Source organism: Hyperolius riggenbachi, chromosome 7 (assembly GCF_040937935.1).
Source record: "Hyperolius riggenbachi isolate aHypRig1 chromosome 7, aHypRig1.pri, whole genome shotgun sequence".
NCBI classification, from domain to species: Eukaryota; Metazoa; Chordata; class Amphibia; order Anura; family Hyperoliidae; genus Hyperolius; species Hyperolius riggenbachi.
In genome coordinates, this window is record NC_090652.1 from 293,390,442 (window position 1) to 293,407,563 (window position 17,122).

The window sequence follows — 17,122 nt, forward strand, 5'->3', positions numbered from 1 at the left end:
TACTATAGTCCTAGTCTAATGTCCTTCCTTATTATTATGTCTTTATAGCACTGACATCTTCTGCAGCACTTTAGAGTACCTAGTCATGTCACTGACTGTGCTTATAGGAGCTTACTGTATAATGCATATCGTAGTCCTAGTCTAGTGTTCCTAACATAGTTTTATCTGGGACAAGCAAACAACCTGTTAGTATTCTCTTAGGATAAGGAAGGGAATCGGAGGGCTTGGAGGAAACCCATGCTAATATGGGAGGAACATGCAAACACCATGCTGATAGTTCCTTAGCTGGGAATTAAACTGCAAGGTGAGACCATGAGCCACTGTGCTGCTATTTCTGTTTACCTTCTTTTGTGGCACATAGTGTTGCTGTTTGGGATTGGGTTGTCCTATACACAAATAGCATTCAAGACCAGTACCCACCTTGCAATTTTTCTGATGATTTTCCAGACGACTGGCACATTTTTTGAGTGACGAGAGGTCATTTACGCAATCTCACGACATAGGAACAGACGCAGGATCACTCAAACATTGTTTAGCGTCGCGTGGCTATAATCACCATCTCAGCAGATCTTTAGGATCCACGACAACTCCTGCGCAAAGTACCGCCATCGCTTGAAGTCCCGTTCTCGCCAGTCATGTGACGTCAGGCATACCCGTCGGCAGGAAGATGGATCGAAGAGCTGTCATCGTCATAGAGACGTCGCTGGATCCATCTTCCTTCGTCCCAAGGTGACTATTAAGCTTCAGTCTTTTGCCTTTGAAGAAATCTATATCTGAAGGCTTTTATTCTGTGGCTGTCTCCTTCAGAGGAGGAGGCATCACTCCTCCCTCATTTGCATTGCTGTGCTCCCTCCCCTCTCCCACCCTGATCAGTGACCAGAAGTAATTTACACTTGAATATCGGATTAGCAGGAACCAAGTAGAGGAGCTGGTTGTGTTGTTGCTAGATTAGCAGAGAAATAACCTGTATGATATACATAAATACTATCTCTGGAAATATACTTTAAAAGGATAAACGCTAACACTTTAAAGTACATGTATCCTATAAGATCTAGACACTTTCCTTGACTGATATATAATCAGATTTATTGGAAAAGGTAAGTTTGGTGAAATTTTCACATCCTTGTTTCCCCCCCCCCCCCCCCGCCTTGTGTTGGGGGTTCTTGTACCCACCGGACAGACCAAATCATGGCTGCTGCTTTATCTCCCTTCCTAGACCCGGGTAACGCGGCAGGGCCCAGGAGAACGGAACTATCACATATTCTATGCACTGCTCGCTGGCGCCAGTGCGGAGGAGCGGGGTGAGTATATTCAGTTGTTTACTTGTGTAAATGGTGAATATGTATGTATATCCACAGATCATCAATGCCATTACAGGCATATTCTGATGCGATTCAAATGGGTAGAATGTGGTCATTACTATTTTACTTGGGCTTTAAATCTCTGAATCCCATGTAGAGCCTTGCTGGGCCCCAGTAAAGTTCCTCTACTAGCTGGGCCAAAAAAAACTCTTCGGACTTCTTTTGGCAGGCTTTGGTAGATCTCGTGCCCCAGTCTGGGCTCCTGCATGCACAGTACGGATGGACGTGTCTTTAGATCTCATTGACCCTCTCTAGTGATCAAAGCACTAGTCGTCACCATGGTTAAGCCAATTGGCATTTTATAAATATGATGATCTCAGATGAGGATAAGCGGGATCAGTTTTGCTAAAAGTGGAATCGTCTTGGATTGTGCAGTGGGCGGGGCTGCACAGAGAGGGATAACTCGCCTAAGCTGCCGCCTCTCACCAATTTGCGCCACTCTGCTCTCCATCTTTCTCACACTTGCATCCTTCACAGCGGAAGCTCCGGGTTAGCAGGCAGAAGTGTCAAACGATGAAGAGTGGCATGGAATGCATTGGTGAGAGGCAACGACTTAGGAGAGTGAACTGCCTCTGAGCAGTTCACTCCTTCTTGATCTCATGACAAAAAAAGTGGCGACCTGCAATCAGATCTTCATCTCTTTATGAAACGGTCCCCAAGGTGCTTTCTTTTGGTAATTTCCAGGCATCAGATCTCCCTATATGTAGATCTTAGGGAAAGTTGAGGAGATGCAAAAAATGTTGACTTTTATTCAAATTTCATGTAAATTGTATTCAGCCTGGACCAATAACATAAAAAGACTGGAAGACTGGATTGGTTCTGTTCAAAACTGCATTTAGTTTGCATGCAGTTTCAATGCAAAGGTGCCCATACATTAGACGATGTACGGGCAGATCAACCAAGGGTCAGATCTCTCTCTGATCGAATTTGATAAGAGAGAGATCTGTTGCCTGACCATACACCACAGGCTGAATTTCGATCAATTTCAGCAGGAAATCTCTCAGGATTCGGCCTTGTAACACCGCCCGCAGCCTTCCACTGCGCTGTCACTTTAGTGTAAAATTCGCCCTGTGTAGTATACTTTACCTGTTGTTGTCTGGTGCTGGCTCCATCCTCCATCCACTTAGACACGCCCCACGTGGTTGCCGGCATAATGTGGGCGCTTGTATGATGTCACACATGCTCCCACATATATGCTGGCAAACACGTGGGGCGCGTGTATGTGGACAGCAGATTGAGCACTGACAGGTACTGAGGGGGGCACATTTTACGCTATGGGGGGATAGCACCGGGGACTTTGTCCTGTTCGTCGCTCGTCTCGATATCACCACCGTGCACCGGATTGAGCATGTCAGCCCTACATCTTGCACCATGTCCAATCAAGATGATCAGTGTCGGCCCGAAATTGGTCGCATCATTGATCGGACATACTCTTGCCGGACTGATTTTCATCTGATTAGAATAAGCAAATCAGATGGTCAATCGGCCGCCAAGTTATCTGATGTATGGCCACCTTTAGCTATTTGTATCTTTCTGATGGTGTGTTGTAGTTCTGTTGTTCATGGTTTTATTTGGCTTTGTAGTTATGGCTTTTGCGGTTTGTTGTTGTAGAGGCGCTGTCACTCTTGGATCCTCCCTCCTATCAGTATCTCAGCACCTCCGGCTGTGTGACTGCGGACGGCCTCAACGATAAGGACATGTACGAGAAAGTTGTGGTGAGTTCAGCATCCATTGTTTTCTGGAGTATTTGTGCTTCCCCACCAGAGTTTATTTATTTTTTAAACTTTTTATTGTGGCACATATACAACACGTCAGTCTTTACACATCAAGACCAATAAATTACAGGCCACGTTTTACTTTTGACATCCTATAATGAAGAAAAGTAATGCTGACAAACATAGTGACATAACAGGTTTCAGACCTCAGTCTGTGTTTTGGATTTATATGCATTAAAATACTGAAAGTGATCACCACTTAACGACCGCCTAACGCCGATAGGCGTCGGCAGGTCGAAGTGGTGTTACCATGGAAACGTTCCATGTCAGTTCACGGAAGGCGTCTCCGTGAACAGCCTGCGAGCCTCCTACGATCGCGGCTCGCAGGCTAAATGTAAACACGCGGGGAAGAAATCCCCGCTGTTTACATCATACGGCGCAGCAGCGCCATAAAGGAGATCGGCGATCCCCGCCCTCTGATTGGCCGGGGATCGCCGGCATCTGATAGGCTGAAGCCTATCCTAGGCGGCGCAGGACGGGCATCCGTCCTGCGCAGCCCACAGCATAAGGGAGAGGGAGGGAAGGGCAGAGAGGGCGGAAATCGCTGCGGAGGGGGGCTATGACCGCCGGCGGCGATCAGACCCCCCCCAGCAGGACATCCTCCTAGTGGGGAAAAAAAGGGGGGGGGGGAAGTCTGATCGCCATGCTGCAAACATGATCTGTGCTGTGGGCTGGAGAGCCCACGCAGCACAGATCAGGAAAAAAGAGCCTGGTCCTTAAATGGTTAAGAAAAGTTAGATACTTACAACTAGGGTTGGTCACATTTGCCAACTCCGAATCTGACGGAATTTCAAATTCAGTGGTTTACATTGAAGTCTATATCACCGACTTTAGTGGTGAATTTCAAATCCCCCATACATGCTATCACCGGATTTGCTAGGTATGTTATGGAGAATAGTGGAAAAAAGTTTTCAAAAAGACCTTGTAGTTAGATTTAAAAAAAAAAAAAAAAAAAATGAAAGAAAAGATGGTTGTTATACTCTGTAAAATGGAATTTAGTGGAATTCCTTGATTTACAACCGATTTTTTTTTTTTTTTTTTTTTGTTTTGTTTTGTTTTGTTTTGTTACAAAGCCCCATGGATTGTAAGGGGGAGGGGGGGGGGGTGTTAGGCTTTAGTGCCTCTCTCCTCCAGAGCCCAACCCCACATCCTGGACAATGCGGTCTGGTATAGCTCAGGCTGTGGAGCCACACACTGTCCGCATTCCAGATTCTGGCTATACCAGCATGGTTGACAGGGTTAAAGAGGCTTGGAACGGTGGACCCCACGCTGTCCAGGATTTTGGAGGGATGAATACTTTGTTCTGCTGCGGTGATGCGGCGAATCTTAATGCTTAACATAACCGGGCAATAAAAAGAGGTAATTTATATGGCTGGCTTCAGACTCTTTTTTTTTTTTTTTTTTTTTTTTTTTTTTATTATGTATAAAAAAAAACCTCAGAATTCGGTTTATATTAAAATGCAGCAAAACATATTTACTGTTTTTAAAAAGAAATGTAATTGATCTTTTTAAAATCCATCTACAAGACCTTTTTGAATTTTTTTTTTTTTTTTTTTAACTTGTTCCCACTATTTCCTCCATAACATGCCTAGCAAATTTGGTAACGATGGCATGGATGGGGGTTTTGCAATTGAATGCTTAAAGAGACACTGAAGCGAAAAAAAACATATGTGATATAATGAATTGGTTGTGTACTATGAAAAATTACTAGAAGATTAGCAGCAAAGAAAATATTCTCATATTTTTATTTTTAGGTTTATAGTGTTTTTTTCTAACATTGCATCATTCTCTAATATGTGCAGATTACACAACACTCAGCATTCAAAATGAGTCTTTCAGAGCAGCCTGTGAACTAATGACCTCTCCTCTGGCAGAGAAAAAGAAAATAGTTCACTATCAGTTGAGATAATAAGTCAGAAAACAGCCCTCTCCAGGACTTTGAAAGTCGTAGAGCTTAATGGCTTTTTTGCATAGAGATAACAACTGGAGTTTCTTAACTCTTCCTGTACTGGAAACAATTAGACTGATGTATCTGATCTTAATGTTTTATTTCTTAGCTGTACTACACATACAAATCATAATATCATCATTTTTTTTTCACTTCAGTGTCTCTTTACGTGGACAGTATTGCCTTCAAAGTAAATGATAGAATTCTGGGAAATTCAGCATTTTTTTCACTATTATGAATTCCGATGCGAAACTTGAAATTTCCATGGGATTCAGTTGCTCATCCCTACTCACAACCATAGCGGGATGCCTCTGGATGGTACAAAGGCTTTCTGGATCCTTCTACAGTCAGCTGTTCCAGCAAAGGGTCCCTGTCACGTGACTCTGAATTAGCAGAGCCTTGATTTACACTTGTCAGTTTTTCTGTGCATTTTCTGCATACAAAATGAGAACCAATGTTAATCTATGGGCTAGTTCGTGCAGAAAAACTAACAGCAATGCAGCACTGTCAGAAAACCCATGCAGAAAACTGATAGAGGTGTAGATCCAGCCGTAGGCCTTAGTTTTTCTGCAGGAGTTTTCTGACAGTGCTGCATTGCTGTCAGTTGTTTTTTCTGCACATGAAAAATGCCTTGAAATGTGAACTTGCCCATAGAGTAACCACCCTGACGGTAACCCCGAGCCTGACTCGTGGTAGCCGCCGGGAGCTCTATGCAGAGTGCAGTGCACACCAGGTATTTTTTATTCACCTCCCCCAGGATCCAGCGCTGCAATTCTCCTTGCTGTCCTCCGGAGGTCGCGAGATCGCCGTTTGTCATCATGACAACAGATAGCAATCCCACTACAGGGTTCCAGTGCCACCTGGAGGACGGAGGGAGAATTACAGTGCTGGATCACAGGAAGATGCGTAAATGCTGGGCTGATCTCTCTAGCAGCATGATTTTTTCCCCCTGGTTTTGCACCCTAAAATCTGGAAATAATTATACTGCATAGGGAGGGTAACATTGGTTGGTTGCAGAAAATGCACAGAAAAACTGATGTGTGAGCCCAGCCTAAGTGAGGAACATCAGACACTGCAGTCTATGCACGTCTGTGGCCCCTGCATACAGAAAGCCATGTGTTTAGCAAAAGGTATAGTGGGTCTAAGGGCTGCTCAGCTGGCCACTGTTTTGTGCAGATGCCCAGGCAGTTGGAGGAAGGTCACTGGAACAGTTGAGCAGTGATCTCTGCAGCACTTTACGACCATTCATGTGAACAGTCTATGAATATTTAACATAGCCCTTGTGTCTGATGCAGAGCCGAGCCTGATTATTTATCTGTGTCTGTGATGTCATCCTCGGTGTCCTCTAACGGTGACTTTGCTGTCCTTAGACCGCCATGGAGGTGATGGATTTCTCCAATGAAGAAATACGAGAGGTGTGGAAGCTGTTGTCCGGGACTCTGCAAATGGGGAACTTGGAATTCATGACAGCAGGGGGTGCTCAGATTACTAGCAAAGCAGGTACAGGATCCCCCCTCTATGGTATATTCCAGAAGCCCCTCCCTTTGTTTGTCACAGGCTGGATGGAAATGCTGCATTCTGATTGGCTTCACACAGGATGGTAGATTCGTATCAGTAATAATATTCTTTCGGTGTTGTCACACTTATGAAGAGTTTTTATTTCTTATGCGTTAAATCTTTATTTTACAAATTTTAAAAACAAGAGGGTAGCAGTGTTGCTTGGTTTGCAAAGCTAATCTTCTTATAAAGAGTCCGGAATTTCCTGCTACCCTGGAGGCCCCTCCCCCCCAACCCCTACTCTAAGGCCTTGTACACTCGCCGCATTAAAGGGAACCTGAAGCGAAAGGTTTATGGAGGCTGACATATTTATTTTAAGCAATACCAGTTGCCTGGCAGCCCTGCTGATACTCTTCCTCTAATACTTTCAGGCATAGCCCCTGAACAAGCATGCTGCAGATCAGGTGTTTGACATTATTGTCAGATCGTACAAGATTAGCTGCATGCTGGTTTCTGATTTGATTCATACACTACTGCTGGTTAGTTGATGGTGTAGTGAACGTTATTTCGCTAGAAATTGGACTGTTAGTGGCCAGCTTTAAAGAAAACCTGTAACAACAAAAAGTTCCCCTGGGGGGTACTCACCTCAGGTGGGGGAAGCCTTCGGATCTTATCAAGGATTCCCCCGTCCTCCTTTGTCCCATGGTGGTCTCACTGTGCCCCTCCGAACAGCAGGGGTGTAAATATTTACCTTCCCGGCTCTCCGCTTGGAGATAGGCGGAAATAGCCGATCGCTGTCGGCCCGCTCTGCTGCGCAGGCCCCAGTCTCCTGCTCCTGCATTGTAGAGCGGTCCCAACAGAGATCGGCTATTTTCGCCTATCTCCATGCTGAGAGCCGTAACAGCGCCCCCGCTGGAGCCAGGGAAGGTAAATATAGCAAGCTTTGTCAGGCTTGTCGAGCCAAGATTGCCGGAGACTTTGGGGGAGCCAGCGCTGGACTGCCTGCAGCTACAGGGATGGGGGAAGCCTCATTGGGACCCTGAGGCTTCCCCCTACCAAGGTGACTACCCCCAGGGGAACTATTTTTTTTGTTACAGAGTCTCTTTAACATTCACTTTAAGAAGGCAAGCTTCTGTTTTTCATAGCATTTCAATAAGGAGGTTTTTTGATCTCTTTCAGCCCACACACTCCTGTGAGTCTGGTTCACCGTGAGCCAAATCTAGTAGGCATAATCACATGATCAGGAGCCCAGCCCAGAGTCTTTTAGGCTTTAGTTCAAAAGAACAAATAGTCCTGCTGTCTGGAAGTGATTTATTCAAAGTTCAGCTCCTGGCTATGGAACTGCTTTGAGAAATGTAATATTTGACACACTTTTCATCCTCTGAGTGATCTACCGCACTGTCACCCAAGCATTTAGCCTGTACAGACCGTTTATCATGATTATGTTTATTTAATAGAGGAAAGGACAAGAAACACTCATCCTTCACCTGTCAAATTACACAGAGATGAAATCTGATTGGCTACTGTGACTTTTACTGAACTTTTAGCTTTTTTGCAATACTTTATTTAGTATAAAGCTCTGTGATCTAGAGGTCTGAATATGAATTGAGACAGATGGAGCCCAGCTGAAGCTGGCCGCCTATTTGGGTCTTCCAAGCCATGCAGGAGCAAAGAGCTCTTCAATCTACATGTATTCAGCAACTGCAGCTTTGTGTTGCAATAGTTAGAGGACTTGAACCCAGAACGTCCTCTCTGCCTTGCGGGTGGCACTGTCGCCCAAATTTCCAACTATTCCCAATATTTAAAAGGGTGCTTATGATGCAGCATGAGCAGAGAGAGGCCGGAGAGGGAGTGGCTGAACTTCTAAAAATAATGTCATGGTTAATGTCCATGTTGGTGCAACAGACAAAATAAATACTTAACTGAGATCATTAATTTCTTACTTTTGTGTCTTGAAGGTGGGCTTTAGATCCCATGTGTAGGATTTTTCATTTTCTCATCTGTTCTACTATTTAATTTCAATAGGAAATATTGTTAATCTTTAACCATATTGTACTGTGACCTAACCTAAACCTACTCTCACATAGAACCCTTTCCCTACCGATGCCTAAACCTAAGACCTCCCTCTCCCGATGTCCAATCCTTAGATCCTCCCTCTACCGATGCCTAACCCTATGACCTCCCTCTACCGATGCCTAACCCTATGACCTCCCTCTACCGATGCCTAACCCTAAGACCTCCCTCTACCGATGCCTAACCCTAAGACCTCCCCCTACCGATGCCTTACCCTAAGACCTCCCCCTACCGATGCCTTACCCTAAGACCTCCCCCTACCGATGCCTTACCCCAAGACCTCCCTCTACCGATGCCTTACCCTAAGACCTTCCTCTACCGATGCCTTACCCTAAGACCTCCCTCTACCGATGCCTTACCCTAAGACCTCCCTCTACCGATGCCTTACCCTAAGACCTCCCTCTACCGATGCCTTACCCTAAGATCTCCCTCTACCGATGCCTTACCCTAAGATCTTCCTCTACCAATGCCTAACCCTAAGACCTCCTTTTACAGGTGCCTAACCCTTAACCTCTCCCCTACCAATGCCTAACTCTTAACCCCACTCCTGGTGGTGCCTAACCCTTAACCCTTCGAACCCTCCCCCCCCCCCCCCCATGGTGCTTAACCCCCTTTCCCAGCGACAAAGGCGAGACATTACAGGAAAATATGTAATTTCTGTATTGAAACTTTCTATTGCCGTTAGAGACCTCATTGTAAAATACCTCATATACTCGCTCAAACCTCAATAATCACAAATACCTTGTTTTCAATATGGCAACATTATTTTATTTTTTTTTACATGGTATTTTTAGTTAGAGGGCTTTCTGGTCCGTTTTAGCTCTTTACACACTCCTAGGAGTTCTGGTTCCCCATCACCAATCACAGTACGGGCCCTTTTCCACTACAGCGTTTGCGATTGCTTAATCGCAAAACCGCAAACCGCTATTTTAAATTCGCTACGGTTTGCTTTTTAACATAGGAATCGCGGTAGGTAATTTCCACTACCGCGATTCGTTTTTTACTTAATCGCGATCGTGCCGTGGAACGATTTTTGCTGCGATTTTGCTGTGCATAGCATAGCAAAACCGCGATCACAAACGTCGTGAAATCGCTGGGAATTTTTTTCCTAATGCTGAATCGCTATCGCTAGCGTTCAGCGCAAACGCTAGAGATTGCTAGTGGAAAAGGGCCCTACAAGTCTGTAATCCTGATTGTTAAGCGTATGTTGTTTAGTGGGTAGAGGTCTCCCCCTAGTGTTGCATCTGAGCATTACACCTTCTTAATTAGGTTGCCCTGCAGGCTTTATCGCTGGTAAAAAATGATCATCTTTATCAGAGAAATCTCTGTAGAATATGTAGGACAGGTTAGTAATAAATAGGGTGCTTCGCTGTGGCATATTCTCAATTTCCTGTCTGATATCAGAGCTCTGAGTCTCATTATTTTGAGGGTACGATGACAGGCTTAAATAACGATCGCCGATCCATCTTCGCTTCAGCCGCTGGATGACAAAAGGAAAAATGAGAGTTAATACATGAAACCCGACCAGACTTACGGGTACAAAATAAAGTAATTTATAGAACGATGATGGCAATCATTATGCTCATCAAGACGTCACAAGAGCTACAAGAATGTATAGCTGCTAGCTGCTTAAAGCAGCAGACACAGCTGTACAAGCCCAGGAAAAACAAATCAACACATATATAAGTAGATAAATACTTACAGAACATACAAATTGTACTGTCCATGTTTTGATTTCAGTGATTTTTATGTAGTAAATAAAGTGAAAACTTTTTCAGGCATTTTCCATCTTTACTAACTCTGACTGAAGCCAATCCTGATGTAATTTCCTCCCTTACTCTTTTTTTTTTTTTTCCTCCTAGAAACTGCACTGCCATATCTAGCTTGCTTTTGTAAACACATGTGAGCACAGCATAGATTGTATCTCAGCAGCTTCTGCAGAGGGGTGAGGTGCATTTCATTCCTCAGCCTCATGTCACACTGAACTGCCCTCAGCCAATCAGTGAGAAGCAGGAGTGTGTGTGTGTGTGTGGGGAGGGGGGAATAACAAGATTCCTTCTCCCTAACAATGTACCATAAAGGAGCCAGGCTGACTGACATAAGATTCATTGCAGCAGAAACCTTTATGATTATATTGGAATGCTTGCAATGAAAACTGCCCATGGACTGCTTTATAAACACAGAACAGTGTGTAAATGGAATTTGATTTTGTGGCTGACAATCCTGTTTTCAAGCCAAATGTCAAAATATTTATTTACCCACTAATCTTTTCTATTAAACAAACATAGAATAAACCTCTCAAGTGCAAAAGCCCTATTTTTATTCCTAATCAATTGCAATTTGTAGTACTGTAAATTGCAATTGGAGACCATTCTTCTTTACAGACATGCTATAGGCACAAAGCCTGGTCTTGGCCACACCCCTTGTAGCCTCAAGCAACTAGGCATAAAACTGTCGGGCTATGCATGCTTGTGTGCTGAATTGATTTCTTGTAGCTTATGCTCAGCAGAATTTCAAAGGGCTAAACACTCTTCTCTTGCAGCACTGAAATCCTAGGTTTGAATCCTATGAGAGATGCTGTCTGCATGGATATTGGCCTCAATTCACTAAGCTTATCTCCTGTCTTTAATAACTCTTCTAGAGTTGTTACCATGGTGATAAGGCATGTAGTATTCAGGAAACATTTTACCTCAGGCAAACCTAAAGTTAACTGTTCTGTCTTTAAGTTAACTCTTTAATCCTTAAAATAACTCCAGAGTTAAAGACAGGCTGTTCATTAACTGCGTGTGAAAATAACTACAGAGGAGGTAACTTAACTACAGAGGAGGTAAATTAACTACAGAAGAGGTAACGTAAGGAATGAAGAGATAAGATAACTCTCTTGCTGCATGGAGGTAAATTTTCTCTTGCCTTATTATCTCCAGCATGATCTTAGTGAATTGAGGCCAATCTTTTTTTGCTATCCTTCAAGGATACCAACCGCATAAGGGCTGTATAATGTGAATTACCTTGGCGCTCGCTATGATTCACTATTGTCTTGTATGCCGTACTGGATGGTGGAGAGGGGTCGTTACACGCAGATAGGCACCTAGTATAACAAGTTAGAACTTTTACTAAAGAAAAGCATGCAGATATATACCATACACCACCATCAGGAAATGCAGCTTACTTAAGAGAGAGATGAACACAGAGTGAATACAGGAAATCACAATACCATAGAGATCATCACCTCACTTTACAGACAGTGACATCTTGTGGCCACTTTACTGCAGTTTAACTAATAATGTTACTACCAATCAGACCCAGGACAAGGTCCTCCAGCACCCAAGGCTGACACCAAAGTGCGCCCCTCCTCCCACCCCAGCCGTCACACACTGATTGCTATTAGAGTAAGAGGTGCCCCAGGGCCCCCCCCCCCCCCGCCCCCCAACACCTTAATCTCTAGTTATCTGGCTTGCAGGCACTGCCATGTATCTCTCTGTATTCTCTCTGCTTCAAATACAATAAGGGAATGATAGCTGAGTGAGTTGTGCTTCTCCTCCTACACTGCGCCCTGAGGCTGGAGCATCTCTCGCCTCGGCCCGGCCCTGCTACCATCGGTACTAACATGCATAGTTGTGGCTCAGTGGTTAGTACAGGTTCCCTACAGCTCTAGATTTATGGGTTTATGTCTCACTTAGGACAGCAGCTGCACCATGCAGCTGCTGTGGGTATCTGATACAGTATATGTGTTAGATTGTAAGCTCTGCTGGTCACAAGTACAAAAATGTACTTTAGCTCTGTGTGTTGTCAGTGCTGTATGAATACAGGAAATCGATAACTAATGCTCTTCTGTGTTTAGACGTAAGTGAATAGAGTTATTACCTGTGTGAATGGTACCTATCTGCTGTTCCTTGGCGATATTTACCCAGAATGCCTCTCTGCTCTTGTCCTTTCTGCAGTGTTGAGTGACGTGGCTGACCTGCTTGGTCTGGACTCCTTTCAGCTGTCTGAAGTTCTCACACAGAGATCCATGATCCTCCGCGGGGAAGAGATCTTGTCTCCCCTCACTGTGGAGCAGGTGAGCAGCCCCATAACTCCGCCACAGAGCCTTCTCTAAACTCTCTCCAAAAACTCTCCCCAGTCATGTTGAGTGTAAAGTTCAGTTCTCTGTCCTCATTAGAGAGATTTCCCTTTACTTCTTCGCTTTACGACCTTTGTGGATGGAACTTTCTGGCCTTAAAGGGAATCTGAAGTGATATTCATTATGGTATAATGAATTGTATATGTGGTACAGCTATGAACTAGAACATTAGTATCATAGAAAAACCTCTCATATTGTTTCCAGTACAGAAAGAGTTAAACTGCAGTTGATATCTAAGCAAAAGAGCTTCTCTCAACTCTCCAACCAAACTTGGTTGGCTACAGTGCTGTTTTCTGAATCAATTCTACACCAAAGTAACAGTGAGGGTGCGTTTCCACTAGTGCGGTGGGAAATCGCCGCGGATTCTCCGCGGACGAATTCGCATGCAGGAGCGATATCGCATGCGGTTGTATGCGAATTTTACCGCGAATTCGCATACGATTTCGCATGGATGACGCTGTGTGCGAACTTAACCATGTCAGTGCCTGTGTGCTTTTTCATTGATTCCATGCGAAATCGTATGCGAATTTGCATGAAAATTCGCAAGAAAAAACACCATGCAAATTCCCTATTAAATACATTGTATGCGAATCGCATGCGTGTTTGCGGTGTCCGAATTCGGATGGCTCTGCTGAGCAGATTTTTTGCTGCAGAAGAAAACGCTCCGTTTTCCTGACAAGTGGACACAGGCTCATTCACTTTTATTGGTTATGCGAATTTGCATGCGGGAAACGCATGCGAATTCGCGTTAGTGGAAACGCACCCTGAAAGACAACATCAGATAAGGTTTTACTGCAAGGAAATTCAAAGGGTTTCATTATCTCTGCTCTGTTTCATAGTGTAAAATGCAGAGTGTAGTTTGTAAACTGCAAATATTAGAGAATAATGAAATGTTAAAAAAAAAAAAAAAAAAAAAAAAAAAAAAAAACGAAAATACAAATATGAGACTCTTTTCTTTGCTACTATTTCTTTGCTGCTACTATTGTATGTGTAGTACGGATAATTAATAGAACATTAATTATCCGTACTACACATACAATTCATTATATCATAAGGTTTTTTTTCTGTTCAGTGTCACTTTAAATCCAATCTAAAGGCAAATATGAAAATTAGACATCAGAGCTAGTACTTAAAGTTCCTCACTGCTCTCTGCAAACCTCTCATCAGAACAGCTATTTGTGTGGGGGTGTGGTCTCCTCCTCTCCCCACAGCCTGCCTTACATGCATATCTAAGCTCTGACCGTGGCTCTTAATTAAGTGGTAGTATCGGTAATTTTACCAATCTCTCCGCCTCCTTTTTTTTTTTTTTTTTACTGGGCATTTTTTGTACTGTATGACCCTCCTCATCCTTCCCTCCTGATGAGTTTTCCCATATGATCTCTGTTTGCAGTCCTCTGCTCTTCTCGGGTTCTCCATAGAGCACTGAACATACAGGGCAGCTGTCTTGTCTCTGCACACAGGAGAGCAACAGCATGACTCCTCAGAAGGGAGGGGTTCACAAATGGGCTGGGAAAAGCTGCAGATCCGGCCATGCTATGGTCCAATTTCAATTCATTTTTCAGCTGACTGGATTATAAAAAGGGGAAAATGTTTACAGAATAAAAAACTGTAACCGTACTCTTTGTGGATATAGTAGTAGATTTATATACATTGGGTCCACTACAGCGTCCTTAAAGTGGATCCGAGACGAACTTTTATTCATTACTTAATTTAATTGTGTTCCTTCCATATAGTTTATAGGGCATTCCTCAAGCCAAATACTTTTTTGTTATTGTATCGCCCACAGCTTCTCCAAAACGCCAAGGCATTCAGACCCATGTAGCAAGGGCTTATGGGAGCTCAGTCTGGGCAGAAGGAGGAGGGGGTTACTAGCCAGAGATTTCAGAGGCAGAGGGGAGGAGTGAATTTTTCACAGGCTGAGGGGCGGAGATGCAGTTGCAGTTTACCTGTGTAATGATGACAAACAGAACATGGCCACTCTCATTGTATCACAGGATTAAATCATTTTAAACTATTGAAGCTGTATGCAGCTAGATTTACTGTGTAAACTATCTAAACTTTAGATAAGATATATAGACAAGTTACTTGTTATAGTTAGTTTTTCATCTCGGATCCGCTTTAAATATGCGACTGCCACGATGTAGCTGTGTGGAGACGACAGCATACTGCTCAACTACACAGACCTACAAGGGGTGTGTCTGAGACCAGACTTGAGGTTTCTAAAAGTCCTGTTAAAAAAAAAAAAAAAGTGAAGTCCTTGACTGTAGGTGCACATTTTTTAGGATATGTTTGAAAAGTACTGTAAGATATATTTCTTTGAACATTTATGCCTGGACTACTCACCACTTCTTCTGTGCTGTGTCTCTGGTCTAGGCAACAGACTCCCGGGACTCCCTGGCAATGGCGCTCTACGCTCAGTGCTTCTCCTGGCTCCTGGGGAAGATAAACGTCCGCATACGAGGGAAGGAGAACTTCAAGTCTGTCGGCATTTTGGATATTTTTGGCTTTGAGAATTTCCAGGTACAACATATATTATTGAAGGCACATAAACCCAAATCATTCACACTGGACCTGCATATTGATGTATACTGAGTATTTTTCTGAAAAACTGAAGAGAGCCTGTCCCATTAATGTTAAGGTACTCATACAATGGTTAATATTTCCTGCAGATTTGATCATTTTTTTGACATTCTGGTAAAAACATTTTTTTAGGCAAAATGGTTTTCGATTACGGTGGGGGCATTTTTAGACCGTAACAACTGGATTAGACTAACAAACCAATATGCAATTCACTTTTTCTCCTGCGTTTTCTCCTAGTAGATACATTTTCATCTTCTTTTCAGCACTTTGCACATATCTTCTTGCTTCCTGGTGATTTAAAAGGCATTTTTTTTGACAAGTTTGAAAATGAAAATCTCACTTGCGAGAAAACTGAATTGCATGTGGGCCCTGGGCTCTTATTCATTTCACTTGTCTCCCAAGTTTTCTCCAAAGTGAGATTTTTATGAGCACTCTGCAATTGAAATAGTATTGAAAAATAGGTGAAAAACAAGTTCTGCCAAAATTGTTCTGGGTATTTTCTTGCTGGTGGCATAAAAGGTATTTTGTTGATAAGGTGTGAAATATCTAGGTTGGAGAAAACTTGAGCGAAAACGTGAATTCAGTAACGGCTGTTGTGTGCCAAATCTTCCGCATTTTTGTTATGAAACCTCTTTATTGAAAGTGAAGATGAACAGTGCATACCGGTAGAAGCTTGACTACAGTCATAACAATGGGGTACTGAATTGGAGTGTACATTTCAGTTGAGTAAACAATAGGATATGTGAAATAAAATCTTCCTAAATTTAAACTATTTGATCACTCTTAGGGGCCTTTCATTGCTTCTACTTGATTGTGATTGAACAGAGGCGCCAAAAACAGAGTAAAATGAGTTAAAAGCAGTGTAAACAGGGACAAAGTGGTTGACTTGCCTCCCCGATATAGACTGAAACAGTCAGTATCCAGTGGAAAAACTCTTTATTGTACACTCCAAAAATGCAATGCGTTTCAGGGGTATTTACCCGCTTCATCAGGCAATAAATAGGAGCAACTGGTTTGGAATCCTCAGCAAGCAAAAGTTCCTACGTCCGTTTTATTGATTTTAGTTGAAGAGGAACCAGACAAAAAAACAACAACTTTGCTCATACTGTATTTACAGCATCCAAATGATTGTTGCAACAATTGTTTACTAATGATTATTTTTAAGCCGGTCCTCGTACGGCCATCGCCGCTGTTGTATTTTGGTATAATAATTCTCTGTCAATCACCTCTATCTCTCTCTTCCCAGGTGAATCGGTTTGAGCAGTTTAATATTAATTATGCCAACGAGAAGCTGCAAGAATATTTCAACAAGCACATATTCTCCCTGGAGCAGCTGGAATATAACAGGTAACAGATCCAGAGCAAAGGATTCTGGTCTGTGGAGGGCATTGTGGTCTCTAGCCCAGGGGTCAGGAACCTTTTTGGCTGAGAAAGCCATAAATGCCACATATTTTAAAATGTAATTCTGTGAGAGCCATGCAATATGTTTCAAACTGGGACAGTGGGCCTGTGCAGCAGAGGGCCATGTTGCCCTGTTGCCATGGTGATGTGTATACAGTTGACAGACAGCCTATTGGGCCAAACAAAGTTGGGGGATCTCGTCCTACAAAGTCACTGGACCTGACAGGGTCCAGTGTGGAACAATTGGAGCAGCCATTCGTTTTGGGGGAGCGTAAGTAAGTTAGTAGTGGATGCTACAGCAGAAGAAATTGTTACTTGTGCTGCCACACTAAGCTGCGCTGCTTGAGCTGTGTAGCTTAGTGAA

At 43.4% G+C, this 17,122-nt stretch overlaps 1 protein-coding gene across 1 annotated transcript in view; it reads left to right on the forward strand.

The window, feature by feature from the left end:
• Positions 1 to 17,122, forward strand: part of LOC137526177 (unconventional myosin-X-like) — a 201,546-nt gene that overhangs the window by 109,099 nt on the left and 75,325 nt on the right. The window contains exons 7-13 of the mRNA XM_068247397.1: positions 1,084 to 1,097; positions 1,217 to 1,301; positions 2,973 to 3,076; positions 6,455 to 6,584; positions 12,596 to 12,714; positions 15,151 to 15,297; positions 16,604 to 16,704. Coding sequence (XP_068103498.1) covers positions 1,084 to 1,097; positions 1,217 to 1,301; positions 2,973 to 3,076; positions 6,455 to 6,584; positions 12,596 to 12,714; positions 15,151 to 15,297; positions 16,604 to 16,704 — 700 coding nt within the window. The remainder of the gene's footprint in view (positions 1 to 1,083; positions 1,098 to 1,216; positions 1,302 to 2,972; positions 3,077 to 6,454; positions 6,585 to 12,595; positions 12,715 to 15,150; positions 15,298 to 16,603; positions 16,705 to 17,122) is intronic.